This window comes from Lemur catta, chromosome 26 (assembly GCF_020740605.2).
Source record: "Lemur catta isolate mLemCat1 chromosome 26, mLemCat1.pri, whole genome shotgun sequence".
NCBI lineage: Eukaryota > Metazoa > Chordata > Mammalia > Primates > Lemuridae > Lemur > Lemur catta.
Genome location: NC_059153.1, coordinates 919357 through 942054, shown reverse-complemented (window position 1 = coordinate 942054; position 22698 = coordinate 919357). Strand labels below are relative to the sequence as shown.

At 41.9% G+C, this 22698-nt stretch overlaps 1 protein-coding gene across 7 annotated transcripts in view; it reads right to left on the bottom strand.

Annotated features, from left to right (window-relative positions):
* Positions 1-22698, bottom strand: part of NPNT (nephronectin) — a 58874-nt gene that overhangs the window by 28421 nt on the left and 7755 nt on the right. For 4 of the 7 annotated variants that reach the window (XM_045537406.1, XM_045537408.1, XM_045537409.1 and 1 more), the window contains exons 3-4: positions 17496-17546; positions 5001-5093 (exon numbers count right to left, since the gene is read on the bottom strand). In XM_045537406.1, coding sequence (XP_045393362.1) covers positions 5001-5093; positions 17496-17546 — 144 coding nt within the window. Of the gene's footprint in view, positions 1-1452; positions 1546-5000; positions 5094-17495; positions 17547-18594; positions 18658-22698 lie in introns of those variants that run through there. The other 3 variants (XM_045537413.1, XM_045537411.1, XM_045537407.1) reach the window with 3 other exon arrangements.

Sequence of the window (22698 nt, the reverse complement as noted above, 5' to 3'; positions counted from 1 at the left end):
TGAAGAGGACTTGCAAAAAATCTCGAGATTCACTGAATAAGATAACGCAATGGATTTTTAAGGAAAATAAACTTGCATTCGTTTTAATGACTGTGGAATTTTCCCCCTTTTGATGCTTAAACGATGTTTCAGAAATCTCAACTTTTAAATTTCATCCAAAGTGGAGGTCATAGGCAAACGTCGATTTGTCAACTACCATAACTTCTATTCTTTAAATTATCAATGACTCTGAAATTGATTCCATTGCCCCAATTCCTTGTGCAGAAGATACACAAATGCATCAAGTTCCCCATCGGCAGAGAGACAACAATTAATAACTTAAACTATTTTAATTCAGTTATTCTAAGTTTCCAAACCTACGAGTGGGTGAGGAATAAAACCTCTTACAAGAGAGACTAAAATTATGCTCCCATCATTACTTTTCTACAAATCTTTTTTGTTTTTTTTTTTGAGGCAGAGTCCTGCTCTGTCACCCTGGCTAGAGTGCTGTGGCATCAGCCTCGCTCACAGCAACCTCAACCTCCTGGGCTCAAGCGATCCTCCTGCCTCAGCCTCCCGAGTAGCTGGGACTACAGGCATGTGCCACCATGCCCGGCTAATTTTTCTATATATATTTTTTAGCTGTCCATATAATTTCTTTCTATTTGTAGTAGAGATGGGGTCTCGCTCTTGCTCAGGCTGGTCTTGAACTCCTGAGCTCAAACAATCTGCCCGCCTCAGCCTCCCCAGAGAGCTAGGATTACAGACATGAGCCACCGCGCCCGGCCCTTTTCTACAAACCTTTACAGCATAACGAAGTCATTAATATTTTCAGTGTTTTTATTCTCACAACCACCCCATAGGCAAATAGGGCAGGAATTACTGCCTCTCCCCCCATTACTAAGTGTTTTGCTAAAACCCAGAGACATTAAAATGAATTGCTTGCAATCGAACAGCTAATTAAGTGCCATCTGGAGCCAGAGCTTAGGCTTTCTGCTATTACAAAATGTACACCAAACGCAGGACGCTAAGCTCTGGTGTGATGTCCAGGTAAACTAAAACCTGACACCTCAAACAGCTGATTGTGGGGAAGAGGGTTTGACCACATCTAAAATCTACTTTGGCAAAAGGCGTCAAAACCCCAGTTTCAGTTGCTTTGCAATTCCTGACTTTGCCTACGCATGAAAAAGTTATTTTGCCACCTGACTTTCAGAAAACATTTCAAAGCCTAGAAAAGGAGAAGAAAAAGCAATGAATGACGCTTGAGGCATGAAAGGGACAGAGGAGCTCCATGCTTTTCAGAGCACAGAGAATCAGCGCCCGGTGGCAATTCCTGCTGCTCGTGTGTCGCATGCTCGGGGCTGAAGGCAGGGGGCTCCTGGACTAGTCCCCAGCACGGTGGCAAGAGGTGACATAATTGCAGGAAGCCGTGCACGTGGGAGGGGCAGGCCACCTGAGACAATGAGCGCTCACCCCTTGCAGGTGAACTTGTGGCTTGCGGATCCGGGGGCTGGAAAAGAGATTGTTCACTGCCCGGGTCAAGAGGAGCTGGGTGGGAGCGTTGGTCTTCACGCCAGGAAGAAGGTAACAAGAGTCAGCTTTGAACTCATGTCATTTTTAGCCCTAAAAATCTTTACAAGTATGTATTAAACGATCACACAACGTTGGCAGAGTTCAAAAAGGACGTTTTTAGATAAAACAGTAGTTCCCGGTTCTTCTGCGTTTTCATTTTCTTCGATTGGTATTTTCTTAAAAATGTATCCCTGCCATCTTGCTTCCCGAGGACCGCACACACGTTATAAGTTGATAATTCATCATTCTCATACCATTTTGTAAGAAAACGCCAAAAAAGAGGTCATTTTAAAAAGCAAGATTTCGTCATCAATAGGAGGAGGAAAACAAAAACCAGATTACGCAAATATTGATTATAATCCACCTGCTCTGTTTAGGGCTGCTGAAGTCTCACATGACCAACTTAAGATTTTTTCTCTATATTATGCTGTACAATAGTAGTTCCTTTTTTTTCTTTCTGAATAGTAGTTTAAAGTATTCTAAAATTATGCGCAAATTTATGATTTATATAAAGACCACATTTAAATAATACCATGAGAGATCGTCAATGTTTCATTCAAAAGTAAGAACTTAAGCTACATTTAGGTCACATTTAACTATAAAATAGATAAGAAGCATGATGCAAAAAATGTTAACTGTCGCCATCATTAGCTGACCAGAATGTTAGAAGACGGGCAAGACTCAGAGTCAAAAAGTCAATCACATTCTGTTTCAAGACTATCATGTTACTAACAGCCGGGTAAACTTCCAAGTCAAATGAACGTTGGTTTTGAGGTTGAAACCATGTACCATCCAAAAGGTTAAGTCTGTTGGTAACCACCTTAATATTGGGGCTGAAGCACTTAGATTGTTGTGTTAGCAAAAAGCAGTCAACTTTCAGATGTTACTAGTCCGTGGAAATTTAGTTCTGATTCTGTGCTACAAGACTCCAGTTCTTTTTCTTGCGAGGAGGAATTCAACACGTGAAACACAAACTGTGCCAAAACCATTAGTAATTGATATTTATAAATAGTTTCTTCTGAAATTATTATAAAGCACATTGTACCTTCCAAAGAATGTCTTCTATTTCTGAAAATACGCAGTGACAGGATAGAGTTACATGCTAAAAATCAGGCCCCAGTGAGAAAGTTATAAGAAGATTATTATCTATCATAGAATTCTTGCCTGGCTGGGGGAAAGGGGACTTGTACGGGTGCAGAGACTCAAGGAGGAGGAAAATATGTGTGAATAAAATTGCTGGAGGAAGCAAGGTGGAGGACAAGCAAACGATCAAAGAGCGTCTCGCCAGAACTGGGGTTAGAATTTCACCTACCCTGAAAGCCAATACGTGCCTTACAGAAGTATGTTAATGATGGGTCCAAGCCTGTGATTTTATATCTGATCTAGATGTAGCCGATCCGGAACACGACTCCAACGGAAGAGCAAGCCACCCACAGCGGATCACGCCAAGCCCGTGACAAGGCTCCAAGGCTCGGCTCGCCCTGCTATTCTGGGCGCTCCCCCGGCAGCCCTGAAAGCGCTGGTTGATGAGCACTTGTCATTCATTCAGGCTGTTTACGCTGCCGAGCAAGTATCTCGGGGGTTATTTCCTGAAGTGTGTAACTGGCAGCAGAATTCTTAGTGCGTGCTTTTGCCTGATACCCAAAGCTACCTTTGATCAAAAGCTAATTTCCAGTTCAGTAAAATGATTTCGAATATACTTCTCGACATTTCTCTCCTTGAGTAAAAAGAAACTTTGGATTTGGATTTCCTTTATCTCTGAGGCATGCTTTCTACTTTGTTGAACTGTGTGGGCCTGGATAAAAGCAGTCTAAGTGCATCTGCTTTGTGGCAGCTGTAGACAACTTGCTCCGACAGCTTTTCCGGGGGTCTGGGCAGCCTTCTCCCTTCTGGTCACACAGAGCAGCCTCTCTCACCCCGACGGGGCTTAGGGACTGTCTCAGGTGCCGTAGGGGACAACTGATGGACTCTTTCAGGTTCCCACGGTGTTCATTATACGAACCGTCATTCATTTAACAAATACTTAGTGTGCACTTCCCATGTGCAAATCACTTTCGTGATAGTTTTCAGGACCCCACACATCAGAGACACCACAAAGGATCCTGCTCTCAAGGGACACACACGGCCGGGCGCGGGGGCTCCCGCCTGTCGCCCCAGCACTCTGGGAGGCCGAGGCGGGAGGATCGCTTGAGGTCAGGAGTTCGAGACCAGCCTGAGCAAGAGCGAGACCCCATCTCTACTAAAAATAGACAGACATTAGCTGGACAACTAAAAATATATAGAAAAAATTAGCCGGGCATGGTGGCGCATGCCTGTAGTCCCAGCTACTCGGGAGGCTGAGGCAGGAGGATCGCTTGAGCCCAGGAGTTTGAGGTTGCTGTGAGCGAGGCTGACGCCACGGCACTCTAGCCTGGGCAACAGAGTGAGACTCTGTCTCAAAAAAGTAAATAAAATAAAATAAAATAAAATGATAGGGAGTATAATTCAAGAAATAAACTGACTCATCTTTTTAGTGAAATCTAACCCTAACTTTTCATTATTTCTAGCTTTTAAACTCCTAATGGTAGAAATTGGGGGCTGAAATTAATTAAAAAGACAAGCCTTGTCTGACTTTGTTAGCATGAGTCAGAGGATCACATTTCCAATTACATTTTCTTCATTTAAAACTAATACGGCAGAAAGAATACGGATTATACAGACAGTAGCTCTAAGCTGACATACTAGCTCTTTCACCAATTAATTCTGTGAACTTGGGCAAGACACTTTACATCCCTGAGCTTCAGTCTAAGTGAAAAATGGAATAATAATTAATATGTTATTTATACCTTAATTATAATAAATAACACTCTACCTCGTAGTGTTGTAAGGATGCAAATGGATAATATATGCAAAATACCTGGGACACTATGAATGCTGGGTAAATGTTTGCTTTTATAAACTGATGCTGATTTTTTTTTTTTAAATCACTTGCTACATTAATTGACTTTTTTATTTCTCAGAGAAACATTCCAGATGGGTCAGCAGCAGCAGGGAGATTTAATCACAGAATCAAAGGGCTCAGGGTTGGAAGGAACCTCCAAATTTCAAGTCAGAGCCCCTGTCTGAGCCCTGGCATGAAAGGAGAGAGGTGACTGGGGGCTGAGGGGGTTAAGATTCTGCCCGGGGCCTCCCAGCTGGTTAGTGGAAGAACAGGAGCAGCGGAGGCTTCTACAGGACTGATGATCCTCTTCCTGGAAATCCATTCTAGGCACCATCAGAGAATCAGGGGACAAAACCTGTTTAATTGTCCTTTGTTAAAATAAATTTTACAACATTTACCGTCACTGTATTTTTATCTATCAGCGCATTGGTAGCTCACATATTTAGGGACAATATCAATGGAAAGTGGTTTGGGAGGGAATAGAGGAGGTGGGTTAGGATTGTGTATTTACGTCGGGCCTTCCTCCTACCTTGACTGCAGGTTTTTCCAGCATATCCAGGGTGACACTTGCACTTATTTGGCCCGATGCATTCACCATGTTTGCACCGCGGTTGGCAGATAGCTGTGAAAAAAGGATGTCACCGCGTTATCCCTAGGTTAGCAGAACACCAGCCATACAGCACTGATGTCATGAGTACTAGCCTGATAGTAAAAGGAAAAAATTAGACTTTATAATGAAGTAGCAGAAATATACAAAAATCACTGTTTCTTATAGTCACTGTCTACACTACACACACACACACGTTACATGTGTGTGCATGTGTGCATGTGTGTGTATCACTTGGAGCTGAAAAATTTCCTAAACTTGAGGACGATAATCAAATCGTCCAAAAAAAGAAAAAAAGATAGGTAAAATTATGCATAAACATAACCGATATTTGTATTTAGTTATAAATTTACAATAATTCGCACCAATAATTTCAAACTCATTCTCTGATACCCTTAAAATAGTCTTTTTTTCACCCAAAGATACTGGGTGTGTATGAAATCCAGATAAATTTCCAATTCAACAATAAAATACTTATTTTATTAGAAATGGTATTTCTAGGTAGGAGACGATTCAAAATGAAACAAAAACTAAAACATTATTTTTGAGAACTTTGATTCAAGGGTATTTCTGTCGTCATGCTGTGTCCTAGCTTGAAGAGTCGTCACAATTGCTGTCTAATCCAGAATGGCCTTTCTACGTCCTGTCATAGCAAATAGAAAGTTCTCAGTTTGGTATTTATTCTGTTTCATCCACTGAGTTCCACTTCCCCCAAGACCACAAAATGCTATAAATCATCACTCAAATATTTTCACCGTCTAATTGGAATTTATTCCATACCAGGGGTTTTCAAGTGGGGGTACATTTTTGCCCCTTGGGGACACACCTGGCAATGTCTAGAGACATTTGGTTGGTTGGGTGGGGGGTGCAACTGGCATCCGGTGGGTAGAGGCCAAGGACGCCACTAAACATCCTACAATGCTCAGAGAACCCAGCACCTCCACGAACTACCCAGCCCCAAAACGTCACGGTGCCAGAGGGAGAAACCTTGCTCTGCAGCAGCTACGTGCGTGTCGCGATGCCGGGTACTACCACAGATGAAAAACAACCGCAGGGCACAACCACTGGTCTCAAGCACCCTACAATCTAGAGGAAGAGGCAAAACCACCACCTGTTTCTAATGCAAGCCAGTGCTTATGAGCAAAACGGGGGGCACATACGAAATTCGTGAAGAAATCATCGCACAAGCAAATCCACCTAGAGTTGCACAGAAAGGTAGAGGCGTGTGTCAGGTCTTGAGGCTTGGGCAGGCAGAGAAGGGAGCAGATCGCCGGGGAGAAGAGCGACGTAGACTGTCATTCAACCAGGGGACACTCGTCATTCAACCAGGGGACACTCGGGAGGCTGGATGAGCCGAAGAGGTGGGTGCACGCTGGTGGAAGAGTGAGAAGCAATCACAGGTGAGCGCTATCAGAGGACGAGGTTCCCTAAATTTCAGACTGAGGCAGATGCGCTTTATCTGCAGGAAACGGGGCATTTCTGGAAGTTTATCGTCATCAAGGGCATTACCTGATGAAAGTCAACGCTCTGGGAACACTGGCGTGGGGATGACACGTAGGATGGGCCGGAAAGCGTCTAGAGGCACAGAGAGCAGTCAGAAGCCCAGAGAAATCGTTCAGGCCCGACACGAGGAAGGCGTGATTTGTGTTGGCGACAGCAAGAGATGGGCCTCAATTGCCACCGAGGGAGGGGCAGACAGGCCTCGGAGACCCCGGGGAAGGACGTCAACAGCGACCCTGGATTTCAAAGCCCCTGACACCTCTTCCTTCCTGCGTTCACCCGGGCTGTTTTCCACTCTGGGACATGCTCCCGGTTTCCTCTCTTGCAATCCTCAAACCGCATTTCCTTTAAAAATCTAACATTCCCGCAAAACTAATGTGCATGTTATTTCTGTTGTTTTCTACCTTCCCTTGCTCACCTGCATTCCACGGGGCTTATTTGCTACTTTTACTTCCAGGTTTATTTGTCGTCCCAGTTGGACCCTGCCCCGAGACTAATGCTTAGACAGGGCTGCTCGGGAGGTGTTTGATTAAAAAGGTTGCAGAAAGCAAAAAATGAGTGGCGTGTAAATGGTAGAGAAATGCACCCGCAAAATTCTGAAATTCTGATTTTAGACGAGGCATGACATTCCAAGGGACACAACTTTGTTCAGGTCTGTGAACAGAAATGAATTTTCTAGGCGGGCCTTCCAATATTACTCATCAGTCAGCTGTCCACCTGGCGGGTGGCTTATACACAGTTTTTAAAACAAGTCCCGGAAAGACGCTACTGTTATGTAAGTTTCAGGCCCCATAACCAAAATATACAATTTAAAAATTTTTTTCATCTAAAAAAAAGACATTCCCTAAATCTTTTTTTTTTTTTTGAGACAGAGTCTCACTTTGTCACCCAGGCTAGAGTGCCATGGCGTCAGCCTCGCTCACAGCAACCTCAAACTCCTGGGCTCAAGCGATCCTCCTGCCTCAGCCTCCCGAGTAGCTGGGACTACAGGCATGTGCCACCATGCCCAGCTAATTTTTTCTATATATATTTTTAGTTGTCCCAGCTAATTTCTTTCTATTTTTAGTAGAGACGGGGTCTCGGTCTTGCTGAGGCTGGTCTCGAACCTCTGAGCTCAAACGATCCTCCTGCCTCGGCCTCCCAGAGTGCCAGGATCACAGGCATGAGCCACCGCGCTGGGCCTAAATCTTAACATTCATATACGACTACAACCCGAATAACCAAGTATCACTGCGGCACACAGAATGCCATATTTAAAAAAAAAAAAGTAAACATCTCAAAATCATTTTAAATGCAAGTCCAGGGGTAATAATCCTCTCGTTAATTAGAATTTGAAAATATCTCTAAAGACATGAGAAAGTCATTTAGAAAACACCACTTAAAAACATGAAAAAAATTATGTAGGATACTTTATGAAACAGTTAAACCTGAGGCCCTTGGGCTACATAGTCTTTCGACTCCCTGACCGGCTTAGTGACCATCGGTTTATAGGACTTTCAGGGGCTTTATAGGAACAAAAGTTTTTACTGCCCCCACTCCTTTTTTGTTGTTTGTTCTCAGCAGAGTCCCCTAATCCTGGGCACGTCATATGCACACATTCCGAGAGGCCAAGATGGTTAATGTTTCCTCCTCGTTTAGGGAGTCAGTATCTCAAAACAGCTGTTTGCATTTCCAGCCGACAGACTGTTCCCCGAAGCAACCAACAACCCTCAGATTAGCCAGTGGCTACTAAACATGATAGGGTAACTCATAAAGTTGATAGAATCAACTTTTTCCTCCTTACTAAAAGAAAACCCTTTGGGAACCTGTTGCACAAAAGGACTTCCTCCTAGCATCTTGCTGGCATTAAGTCTGGAATGGAATTCAGTAAACATGTAGCCAACATGCGCTACAATGTGTTATGCTAGGCGGGAGGGGGGGATGAGAACGTCGCAGGGGATATGAAATATTAACTGTCCAACTGTAACGCGTTGACTAAACAGTGACAAGGGCCGTGATAGGGAGATGAATTAACAAAGGAGGGTGGGAACAACTGTGACTGCTGGTCCCAGTATCTAAACTACGATCTGAACTCTGTGTTGGAGATGCGAGCAGTTGGGATGGGAGACAAAAGACCTTCAGAATATGAGCAGAGTGGGGGGAGGTGGAAAAGCGGATTCTCAGGGAGCGCAAAGTGTTCTTGTGCGACTACAGTATAAAGCGCTTAACACGCTGACTGCCGCACTAGAAAACACAAAATCTTTCCCTGGTGCCACAGTGTTTTATTATGAAAACAGAATAAAAACTTCAAAAACAAAATAATCCTTTCTAATTTAGTGAAAAATTTATGTTTTATTGTTTTCTGTGCCTGAGTTATATGCAACTTGAAAAATAGTTCTTGCGGCTCCCAAGGTGAAGAGACACGTGTGAGTTACACATGCTTCACAAGGCTCCCGGCTCAAAACTGGCGTGAGTGAAATACAACTCACACAGCAGTTACTGTGTTAAAACAGAGGAGATCGAAAGAAAGGCTAAGGCAGATCATAGAAGGCCAGTGGCTTCTTACCAATGTCTATTTTCCCTTCTGCTTTAATACAGAATAATTCATTTTTATTTTTATTTTTCTGAGTGTGGGATGAGTTAGCAATGTAAGGCTACATTTCCTATGCTCCTTGGCACATACAGGCAGCCAAGTGACTAAATTCTGGCTACGTGGTATGAAGGCAGAAGTAATTAGGTGGAACTTTTGGATGCCACATCAAAAGAGTGCTGATGATGAAGCCTTCCTCTCTTCTTGCCTGGGACACGGAGGTGATGGCTGAGCTACAGTGGCCTCTTTATGACCACGAGGCTATCTCGAGAATGGGAAGAGGGCAGAGCGAGAAGCCATAATATTAACCGTAAATCACCACCCTAGCAATTTCGAGCACTGTTCTTTGTGTCATCATTATTATTACGACTTGCAGCCAAATACACCTCCTGACTGTTTTTGAGCACGAGGCTACGGAATCCGGACTTAGTCTGTGTTTAGTATCAAGCCAGCAAAGGTTTTTTTTTGGACGTGAACTTAGGATGGAAATGTTACGAGCAGATCCTAGCACAGAAATAAAACTTGTCAAACGCATTTTGTACCTACAGTACCATTTACTCACAAAACTGCAAAACAACTTCATTTCTGCATCTAAGTAACTAAATTACAAGGTCCACGCCCATTTCAAAACTAGAGAAAAGTAACTCCCAACTTCTGCGTTAACCAGCCCACCTGATGACTCACTCCACGGTGAGGCGAGCTGTCAGGGGCCAGCGCGAACCGGCTTTGCAACCTCCTTAACTCGTGAATAGCAGCTCATCCCCCCAAAAAGGAAAAACGATAAATGATCCATTTCAGTGGTCCATTTCATAGCAGTCTTCTAAAGCATCCAAAGCAGAGGATGCACTTGAGTCCCCGATCTGGAGGAAACAGCGTGTCTGCGGGTTCTACAGGTTCATCACAAAAGTCAGCATTGCTTCTCTGACCCTCCCGTGGCTCAGGAACAAGAATTTTGAGCTATATTTGGTGGTGCACTGTCTCCGGCATCCACATAACGTTAAGCAGCTTAATAAAGTTTAAATAAAGGCCAGGTAAAGATCGCAGATAATCTACGAATGACAGCTATTCTGCCCCCCAACCCGCTGCCAGAATGAAGCCCAGATGAGAAGTCATGCTCAGAATTTACACTCTGACATTCCTGCAGCCTAATCTCCAAAAGCGTCCTTAAAATAACCTCTCAGTCACTGTTTTAACTAGAAAAAAGCAACAAGTCTCGACTGGCAAAGCAAACACAGCTCTTCAGTGTCACATGCCCAGGCCTCTCCTGTCTGACCGCAATCTAAAATTTCACTCTTAAAAATCCATCCTAACCGATGTAACTCGAGTTCTGAGAGCCGGACGCTACTTTCTAACTCTGGCAGAGGTAGTGAGCAATCGAATAAGTCGGGGAAAACTCACACGCCCGCATCGGTTCTGCAATATTTGGTAGGTAAGCTCATCGCGCTGGGAGTCACGTGCTAACAGGTGAAAAATGATGACACTGTTGAGATGCCCAAGCAGATAGCAGCTCTGGAAAGTGACAAGGAAAAAGTCAACCCGACCTCAGTAGTCGTTAGTAATGTGAGGATGATTTTCTTATCATAAATAAGATCGCCTTGCCTTTAGAGTCCAGAAAATCATTCGTAATTTCTGCAATCTAGATCACGTTGTTATTCAGGCCTGGCACTTCTAAAAGCAGAACAAAGAACCTTGTCCTCCAGGCTTTGTGACTTAGACACAAATGGGACACAGGAGCCACAAGCGGAGGGCAGAAGGATAAAGAGACACAAAACTGGGGGCTTTCAAGGATGGCTCCTTACACCTACCAGCTACACAGAATTCAGATATGGAGAAATTCACCCGGGGGGAACAAGAAAAGATGATGAGGAATATCCTTTCTAAATAGTCACTGGCCTTGGAAATGGCTATTCAGTTCCTGCTGCCACAAGAACTGAATAAAAGTGTCCCTGATTGTTATGGCCATAAAACACGATTAAATACCTCTCCTGGACACGGAACTCAAAACCACTTTACGTGACTAACTGAATCCATCCTCACGACATCCAGATTGAGGCAGGAGAGAGGCAGACGTTGTCTTCATTTTACCAACGAACCAGCGAAAACGCAGAAGATTAAGTGACTTGACCCAGTTTCAATAAACATTTCTTATCTCAGTTCCAGGATCTGAGGGGTCAGAAAAAGACCGGAAAGACCAGCATGTCAAGCGTATTTGGAAGGCAGAAGAGTAAGATGATATCAATAGTAAAATGCTAAGCGAGAAAGGACCGGAGGGGTAGAGAAAAGCATAAAAGTATTTAAAGTTACACTTCCAGGGAGGAAAAGTTGCAATTAAGAACACAATATATAATTTAAGAAAACGAAAGTAACCCTGCCAGAATATTTCAAAATAAAATAATCTCTCCACCCTGTTGCTTGTTTGGTTACAGATGTTGGATCCTGAGCCACTACTGAAGGACAGAACTGTTATCCCTTTCGAAGCATTGCTACAGCTAAACTTATTTATTTTTTTTTTATTTAGGCTTCACATTTTATTTAACATTATGGTAATTAAGAACTTTAGGCCGGGTGTGGTGGCTCACGTGGCTAGTAATCCTAGCACTCTGGGAGGCCGAAGTGGGTGGATCGCTTGAGCTCAGGAGTTCGAGACCAGCCTGAGCAAGAGCGAGACCTCCTCTCTACTAAAAAAATAGAAAGAAATTAGCCAGACAACTAAAAAATATATAGAAAAAATTAGGCGGGCATGGTGGCACATGCCTGTAGTCCAGCTACTCGGGAGGCTGAGGCAGGAGGATCGCTTCAGCCCAGGAGTTTGAGGTTGCTGTGAGTGAGGCTGACGCCACGGGACTCTAGCCCGGGTGACAAAGTGAGACTCTGTCTCAAAAAAAAAAAAAAAAAAAAAAAAGAACTTCAATCATGAATGATAGGCAAATAGTTAAGGTCAACCAGTCAATGGTAATTGAGAGCACATCAAAATAAATAAGGGTTTCTGGTCCCCATAATGTTGTCTCCCAAGAGCTGTCTGACAATAACTTACTTTATTTTTGTCTTTGGGATCATCCAATTCTGACACATTTCTCAAGTATCTATTTCATCTCTATTTAACTTTTAACTCCTGAAGTAGCCCCAAACCTATAAGTGGCTGCATCTACATTTTGGCATCTGAAGCCAGCTTTTATTTGTCCTAATAAAGCACTATCCCTTTTCTACTTAAAAAAGTCTTCCTCCGAGCTCTATTGCCATTTGCAGTTTGCTTGGAATTTTAACTTTTTCTTTCTGTTTTCATTGTGCTAGAATGGAATTTAGAGTAATGCCAAATAAGATTTTAAGAACACATAAGAAAGTGTTACTATTTATTTGGAAATGTGAGTAAGGCTTTTTTGTTTTTGTTTTTGTTTCTTTAAGTTGGGTAACAGTAGCAATGAGTGCACCTAGCACCCAGATCTTTGTTTCTAAAAATCATTCCCCAATAACAGGAATCATGACTAGGGCATGGTGTGTGTTTCTTAAGGCAAAAAGCAAATATACACATTCCAAGAATGGCAGAGATATGTGCAAAGGATACTGAAGCTGGCTTAGGGGAGTTCCACGGGCCAGGTACGGGGTCCTCCGAGCATCAAGAATAGTGACAGTTACTGATAACAACTGAACAATAAAAGAATCTATGGCTCCAAAGTGATTCTAAAACAGAAGAGGACTGAGCTTCTTCTTACAGAAGGACTCCTAACTTGTAGAAGGAATGACAACATCTGAAAACACAATTTTACAACCGCCACTGAAATATGAATAACTAATTTGAGGAAAGATTATCCATAAATGTTTAAACTTTCATTGGATGAAAGCTCATTGTGGAGCAGGATATTCGAACAGTCTCAGTGTGTCAACCCCCAGCTCACTCACTGGTTACGAGGAAAACAAGGTGCCCTTCCCGGGCAGAAATCTACAGGACATCACCTTGATCAAGTGATCAAACTCAGCGTCACCAGTAATGGGACAAATTGACATTATGTGCAATGGGAATAACATATCATCACCTGTGTAATATTCTTTTTTTTTTTTTTTGGGGAGACAGAGTCTCGCTCTGTTGCCCGCCGGGCTAGAGTGCCGTGGCGTCAGCCTCGCTCACAGCAACCTCAAACTCCTGGGCTCAAGCGATCCTCCTTCCTCAGCCTCCCAAGTAGCTGTGACTACAGGTACACGCCACCATGCCCAGCTAATATTTTCTATATATTATAGTTGTTTTGGCTAATTTCTTTCTATTTTTGGTAGAGATGGGGTCTCGCTCTTGCTCAGGCTGGTCTCGAACTCCTGACCTCGAGCGATCCTCCCGCCTCGGCCTCCCAGAGTGCTGGGATGACAGGCGTGAGCCACCACGCCCGGCTCCCTTACATTTTTAAAAGTACGCTGCACTGCACTCAGGGAGGAGAGCTCCGTGGTGAAGATGCTGTTACGCTGGGTGTGAAGACATCTGAGACAGGGTCCCTGTCGCCATGGAACCAACAGTCTGGCAGCACAAATGACAGACCCACCATGCAGGGTGGCAGGAGGCAGGTGCCACAAAAGCATTAGCATAGAACGCAGAGAAGAGAGATGTTTCCTGCTGTGAAAGTGGGGGACGGATTGGGGGGACACGGCACTCGAGCTAGGACTGACAGCAGAGCTGACTTTCAGTCATTGACTTAGGAGAGAATCCAAACCCCCAAAAATAAACGTGCTCATTCATTTCTAACCATGATTCACTTTCAGTCCAATATTTGCTCGGCGTTAGGACAGGTGGCGACATGAAACAGAAAAAGCCAACCACAGTGGGGGAAAGATACTATGTTTATAGAGGATGCTTTTTTTTTTTTTAGCCCTTGATATAAACAAATGTGGAATTATTACTTTCTGTAGGCCAAAGGAGTGAACTAGAGCTAATCTTGCCCAAGAACTTCACACAATAGGACGTAGAGCATAGTATTTTAACTATTCCCACATTCTTATTCCACTGGTTCAAGCTGTTCCTCCGTGGGGGTGGCAGAGGCAATTATCAATGTCGACTGAGGCCGACAAAGGGGAAGGAAGGTTGGTTGGCGTGGGACAGTGTGTCCTAAAGAAATCAAGTCACAGTCCTCGCCCCCCCACGCGGAGCTCACCCCGGAATCCGCCACGTGCCCAACCTCTGCACTGCCGAGTCTCGCAGCAGATTCAGCACAGCCAAACTCACAGTCATCATCTGCACCTTCTCCCGTGTGCTCCAGCTCACCAAAGAACATTCTAGAAACTTGGGCATCTTCCTTGATGACACGTCTTCACTCTGCACAGCCACCACCACCACCACCACCATTTTATTAAACGCGACTGTGAGCCGGTTACTAAGCTAAATGCTTTGTATTGTCTCATTTCGTCCTCATGAAAAATCCTGCAAGATAGGACTCTTACCTCCATTTTATCTCAGAAAAGAAGCTACTGCTCAGAAAGGTCGGGGACGTCTCTCGAAACCACAGCTCGCAGGACACTGGGTCTGTCTGCTGAAGCCCTGCTCCCCCCTGCTGCCCGATGCTGCAAGCCCCTCCGTCCTTCCTTTTTAGTGTATTTCGACCCCTGTCCCTCTCTTTGTTCCCACCATCACTACTGGAAACCAAGCTCAGTTTTGCATCGGGCTGACTGTAGGGGCCTCCAGTCCTGAGCCTCAAATAATTATTCTCCCAATCGCCAATGAGGAAGTTCAGAATCAGCCTCGACCCCAAATGCCTCCGGGTCCAAGGCATTCACCCCGAAAGCAGCGAGCCCCACGGTGAACCTGCTTCTGCCCCATGGGCGGCTTCTTACGAAGCTCCAGCCCACAGACTCCTTGCAGAATGCAGGGCTACCGATTTTTCAGCAAAGCCTGATATCCACGATCCCCGTGTAACACTGGCAACTACGTGCATTTCAAAAAGATTTGCTAAAACACGCCAAGCAAAACTAAATCCAACCAGGTTATTAGATCTGACCCATGAGCACCAGGTTATAACGTTCAGAATATTAGGCGACTTCACTGCTTCAAATCTTTGCAATGTTTCTCTACAACTTTGAGATGAAGCCTCATCGATTCACTATGACATCAAAGGCCTTTCCATGAGTTTCCCGCTCCTACTTCTCCCGCCACACGGCTCATCAGATGCACTTCAAGCATACACCCCGCTCCGCATGGAGGTTCTCACCCCAATCCTGGAACGTGCCCCTCATGCCGGCATCTGAGGTTTCCATGCATTTTTCTGTCACCCCGGCTGTCCCATCCTTGACCGACCCATCCCTCAGGACCCAGTCGGGTGGTGACAACTCCGTCACTCCTGGTCTGGGGTACTGTCCCCTGAGACCCTCCAACAGGACCCTATGCCAAACACACCGGTACCAAAGCATGCCTTTCACCCAGCAGTACCGTCACCTGTGTGCCTCCAACATGACAGTGAGTGACATGAATGCCCAGAGCTTCGTTTTACCCGGGTGACACCCGCAGTGGCTGACCCGGATCCGGCGGTCACAGGGCTCGACAAATCTCTGTTGAACGAACGCATCCACTCAACACCCTTGAGTCCACAAAGTCCTCCTCGATCCTCGGAGCAGGGAGTGATTCTTACCCTGAACTCCCTCCAGGCTTTATCCCCAACCCTTTCTTATTTCAGAATCACAGAAGGAGTCAGAGCCAGCCGTCGTTCATGTCCTCAAAATTAAAGGTCCCTGGTCTGTCTTCGTATCTCCCCAGCACCTAACTGAGCTCCCTGCAGCTAGCAAGCTCTCAGATGACTGGCGGATACATCACAACGACTCTAAACCCTGTCTCCACCATTCAATTCTATTTCTTGCCCGTTCCTTGTCCAAGGGCAAACAATTTCAGATACCCAATACAGTTCCACATGGGGGTCTGGGGACGGATGTTACTAGAGAAATGGGAAAGAAACGGTTCAGAAGCACAGACGGCTACCCCAGTCAAAGCTTTTATTTTAGAAATGAATAATTGGAAAAGTTTTCTACTTCCAGTTGATATTTACTTCCCAAGGATGGGCATGGTAAACAAAATGTATTTTAAAACATGCTGTATTATGGATCCTATGATGCACCCGGTAAAACACAGCTCAGAGCTCTCCATTTGTATTCTACATATTGTATTCTATCTATCGTCTATCTATATATTGATGACTTAAAATGCCAACTTTGAGTCATTCAACTTTCAGGAAAAATATTTTAAACAAAGATAAAGCAACAATCATAAAGAATAGCAGACATCATCGTGTTCTAACTAGTTGTATTAGTACCCAAAACAGCAAACTTCATCACCAACTGTCCTATGGGAAGCAATCCACTTCACGGCCAGCAAGAATCTTGCAAAGCAGGTTTAAGGATGAGGAAATTGCAGCTCAGAAGAGTTAAAATGTCTGGTTTCTCATAGCGGGTGAGTCACAGAAACAGGTCCCAATCCCAGAGATGTTGGTGACAAAGCACACATTCTACTCTTTCCTTGTCCCCAACCCTCAGCCACAGCTCTGCTACTCAATCCTATAACTGCAGGTAACTGTACAACACAGACGCTTTGATGCTTCAAAGTCTCCTTGAACAAAGAAATTCCTTAACTTTTATTTCTAGCACTACCAATTTTATTCCCAAATGTTTTTATTAAGACTCTACCTTAAATTAAAATTCTATGACATGTGATAGTATCTTTCATCAATCAGTTTAAAGCATATTGTCTTCTTGGCACCAATTCCATTAAGTATTAGAATTTCACATATTTCACCCAAGTTTTTCACTGAAGTGTCACAGGGTGATTTGTTAATTGACCTTATTCACTGCCAAAAATATTTTAAACAAGGAACCCTTTATGTACCAGAACAATAGCATGAATACTCATGGGTGCTATTATATTAATAATAGCTTGTATATTTTATACAGTAAAAATATTTCTTACCTGAATTGTTCCATGGAGAATTAACGAATACAAAATATAATTCTTTCAGGTTAATGACAGGCTGGTGTTAGTAATTTCATTTGGTGGACTTTGTTTTTTATGTTTGCTTCTTTAAGTATTAAAAATGTAAACTCTCCTTTAGGTTAGAATGGAGGTCAATTTATTAGATTCACAAAATAGAGGAAAGGAATTATAAACTGAAAAGGAAAAGTTTAATGTAATAACTGAATTAAAATTAACTTAGTATAAGTATGCACAGAATAAGCACATCTCTAAGGGACTTATTATAGTTTTCCAAAACAACAACTGAAAAGCACAACTAATGTTAAGTTTTGTTTATAGCTTTGTGAAGTTATTATTTAGAAGTTATGCCTTTTGAGACACAGATTAGCCAAAATTATTTCAAGAAATATGTTCATCTAACCTTTGAGCTGGCACCTTATCCTGGCTATTCTCTGCCTTAAGACGTAGAAAGCTGCAAAACAAATGTCCAAAAAAAGAAATTCCACATCTTTTCTCTGTAAGGAGGCTGGACTTGGGTATTTATCAACTTGTTACATTCCCGGAGACTTACACATATTCAACTTTCAGTGCTTTTCTGAAACAAAAAAAAAAAATCTAGGACATGTTTAAAATAGTAGTATTTTAGTCACCATTTTGTTATTAAAAACACTTTGTAACAAAAATATTAACCGATAATTGAAGTTATGCTATTCTTCCATAGTCGAAATTCTAAATTAAAATATTTCAGACCTCTTGCGACACTGTGTCTTCTATTGCAATTTTTTGTTTTCAGAATGTTAATGTTTTGATTCCTAGAGACAGTATCCTTTTATTTAAGTGAGTATTGGACAAAACACCTGAAAAAAATTAAAACTTTTAATCAATCAGTAAGAAAGGCTGGTCGTTTTAAAATTGATATATCTTTACTTACCTGTTTCTTACATATTGTTCCCTTTTCTCTCCAACTTTGGGAGGAAATGTTAAGGTTTTTTTTTTTTTTTTTCTTCCCTTCCAGGGCATTTTCTTCTTGCATGGCTGCTTTGGTTGTCAATAGCAACAAGAATTACTGTGAAAGTTCAGCCCTTTAACTTGAAGATACATAAATAACCCAGTTTGATGAAAGTAAAGGGAAGAAACTTGAAACGCTAATAATGGTCAGTGTTTGACCAGCCTAGAGATCTTAGAGGTGAGGAAAGAGATGATTTTATTACTTCTCTTCTTGATCAATTCCTGCCCTCTTTAAAACATAAAATATCCACTTTAACTTATGATTTGTGCATTTATTTGTATAACTTAAAATCAGGTGAACAGAGTCTTCTTTTAGGTAATTGTCACAAGAAAAAAAAAATTCTATGTCCTATTTGATTCAATTGAAGCAGTAATTTCACTATTGATCCAGAATGATTGGTCTGTATGTTAAAGGCACACATTACATTTGCTCGCTAAACATTTTTTTTTTCATGTTGGTTAGGTTTGCAAGTTAGTGTTCAGTTTCTGTTGTTAAATTTTAAAGAACTCACCATATCTTGATGTTGACATATTTCTTAATATAGAAAAAAATATATAGCAGGTACCATCTAAGCAAACAGCTAGAAATAAATCAAAGCATAAATAGCAAATTACATTCTGGATCACATATTAAGGAAAATTGGTTATGTCCATGGTCATGTATAAGAAGGAAACCATATAAAAGGATATCATTTCTTTAATACTCTTTAAATGCCAATTTTGAATCATTTAACTTTCAGGAAAAATATTTTAAAGAAAGATAAAACAACTTAATAAAGAATAGCAAACATCATCATGTTCTAACTAGTTGTATTCGTACAAAGCAGCCAAACAGTTTTGTATGGTTTATTTTCTTCTTATATTATTTTAAGGTTGGGTCACATTTTTCCTACTTAACATAAATTAACCTTGATATACATAGATTTAGTAAATGTTATGGTATCAATATGTATCCCTGTTAGACCTCTAGCATGAAATTTTAGCCAATGTCCCACATTTTAAAATTTGCATTTTAAAACTGTACAAAACTGCATTTGAAATCCAAGCAACGTTGGCTGGGCGTGACGGCTCATGCCTGTAATCCTAGCACTCTGGGAGGCCGAGGTGGGAGGATTGCTTGAGGTCAGGAGTTCGAGACCAGCCTGAGCAAGAGCAAGACCCTGTCTTTACTTAAAAAACAGAAAAAATTAGCCAGGCATGGTGGCGCCTGTAGTCCCAGCTACTCGGGAGGCTGAGGCAGGAGGATCGCTTGAGCCCAGGACTTTGAGGTTACTACAGTGAGCTATGATGACACCACTGCACTCTAAACCAGGCAACAGAGTGAGACCATGTCTCAGGAAAAAAAAAAAAAAGAAAGAAAGAAAAGAAAAACAGTGTTAAACCTGGGGTAGATTTAAAAGTTTCTGGGGTCCATTCTCTATTGATGGATAAGGAAATTTTCGATTTTTATGAAAGTTGCCAAAAATAAATGTCCTGCAAGAAGCACAAAAATAGGATTCACTAGTAGCACAAAATATAGAAAAATATGTCTGATTTTCTCTTGGTAATCATACAATGGCCACAGTAGTAAATACAAGCAACATCGTCAGCAAAGCCACCCGGTTGCAGCCCACAACTCCAGAACTCTCTCCTGCAAGTCGCCTAACCACCACTGCTTCAGTTCACCTGAGGGTTCTCAGTGACATTACGCACTTTACCCATGGTTAAAATTAATAAGCACTCTGACGATTTGACGAAATTGTGACTCATACAAACCCGAGAAACTAAACTATTGGAGGATTACACTTTCTTGAGTGCTAAACACAGGTTTACGGATTTGGAGCTGACCCTGCACTTTGGACAGCGTTAAAAGAAAATAAGGGGTAAGAAACCTTAAGGAACTGAGCCTTTCTCTTATCCAAACGGATGCCTATTTTCTCGGGCATAGTTTAATTTGCCGTAGAGGACTATAAAATGCCCAAATGGTAGGCCAAGTATGAACTTTGGAAAGGAACTAATAAAATGCTGCAGACTAAGACAGCTGATGCAGTTACCACACGACTCAGACTGCAGATACACAGCCTCAAGCCAGCAGCCCAGCATGACACATGGACCACTTTACAGGTGACACACGCTGGCTACACGCATGAAAGGCAAATGTCCTCCCTGGCACTGACTTCTACCTCCCAACCCTGATCATCAGCTAGAAAAATAACTCTAAAAGTTCTCCGTACCTCAACCTTAAATTCCATGCTATATTTTTCATTGGCAAAAAAGTTGATTTGAGCCTGGCAAACTATTCACAGACAACTATCCAAATCTGCACATTTATAACACCAACATCCAGGACAACGGGCCCCAAGACCCTATTAAATAGGAATTTAGATGATCCCAACTTTCAGTGCACTGCTTTATAAGTATAAAAGATACAGAAGAATTCATCAGGCCTTAACGCAAGATTAGAGACCAGGGCATTTAACAGATCTACACATTGTTTATCCATAATTTTCTACTTTTCTTTCCAAAAAGTAATCGTTTCAAAAAAACACTTCTCCCTTAGGAAATGAAACTATATATTGGAATGTCTTAATTCTTAGGCATATATAGACATCAAGATACAATAAATCTTTTAATTCATAAATAATTTTAAAACTCAATCTAAGGGACAAACGACCTTGAAACCATCACTATCAATGTGAAACAACGTAAAATATTTATATAATCATGTGGACTGGGAACAATTTAACTAGTAGAAACTATTATCATAGTAAATGCATGTAATATAAAATCAACTCTAAGCACCTATGTACATTAAAAAATATATATAATAAGCATAAACAGCAATTTGTGTTTTTCTATTAATGATCAACAGCTTTGCTATTTGTCGGCATATAAACATTTGGCAGAGAATTACCAAGTACCTGCAAAATCTTAACACTGAAATTAAATGGGAGGTACCAAAGGCTTTGGAAAAATATTTTGGGTGGTGGGAAGCTTATATCTGAAAAGCCCATCCATGGAGTTAGTTTCCGTAAATTTAGCAACACACACTTTTGACCATTTAGGGACTTTTCCTTAGAAACTGAATTTGAGAACTCTGATTTATGAAAACAAGGCTAAAGGTTTTTGAAAAACAACATTGTTTTTGGCAAAGTAAGCACAAATCCAACAACTCCTGATTGTTCCTTCCTTTTGTGTACCTTAGCACAAATTTAAACTGTGACGACACAGTTCCTAAAATTTCAGAGTAAGTCAATAACATCTACAAAAGGCGATTCTAACCTTGTGATCTCATGATGTTACAGGAAAGTAATATCAGTTTTGGAGAATTTATATTATTAAATTAAGAATGGTTAAAGAGATAATTGACCAAATGAAGTGCTTGGTTTTAAAATTTAGTTGACTTGGTTATTGACATACAAATTACCTATGACAAATCCTTAATCTCAAATTTGCACTCCCCTAGGATGTAGTACCAAAGCTAATGCATGGCAGAAAGGGAAGGTTTCTAATAATATATAATTGGGGGGGGGGACTGTTCTCCAAAATCAGTTGCTACATTCTAAAGCTAAGAAACCATTCTGATTATTCATATCTCTTTCCTTCCATCAGAATTAAGAATAACAAGTAGATTTAACAGTTTTCAGCAGGCTAAGTTTAAATTAAAATTCCACAAAATAATGTGGAATAAACAAATACCTGTCGCTATTGTTACCACACATCCTAGTACTTTATCATGTCTGGGCTGTAACATACTACTTTAATCTGGCTTTATTAGAAATGTTACTAGGAATTCTATTACGACCATAATTGTCTCTTTAATTATGCATTAGTAATTAAGTAATGAAATTAGAAAATTTAAAAAGAGGGTTTAGTGTAGCAAAATAAAAAATTTCTTTGCATTTAATATTACTTAACTGAATTCTTTACCTTGTCACACACCAATTTTTTAGTAACTAGTATATTTTGCACCTAATTTACCCTGGCAGGGTCCCAGGGAGGCACTGTCACTCACATCAGGCACATGCTACTAGTATTTGTCTATCGTCGTGCTCAGTGACTGATACCACTTTGACCGTTTTTAAGACAAACTATCTTGGCTATGTTCTATTATCTTTGAGGACCGATTATTTATTTGTTGCCATGAAGAAATGGAAAATCTTGGCCGTGGCAATGCCAACTCCTTACTGTCCTCCAGGTTGATACAGAATGACAATTCAGACAGATTAGATTACCAGGTCATGTTGGTTTCTGAGGAAAAAGACAACTGATAGGCAGAAATCCAGAAGGAGACCCCGGCAAATAGACAGAGCTCACCCCATCTCGCAACGTCAGCCAGCTGCCTCTGGTCTGAGGGGAAACATGACAAATGGCAGCAGACGGACCTTCGCTGACTAGTCAGAGGGTTTCCCTGGGAAAGGGTCGAGATCAGAGCGTCCTAATATAAAATTAAGCAACAGATCAGACTCTGGATTTGGAATCACCAGAGCCCTGAGTGGGCACTGCCATCCAGGATTTCCCTTCAAACTACTTACCACCACGTAAGAAGCCACTGGGCCATGGATCAAAATGACAAATCTGTCTGCCACTTGATTACATATAAAAGTTTACTCTGCAGAAATACCGAACACATGCAA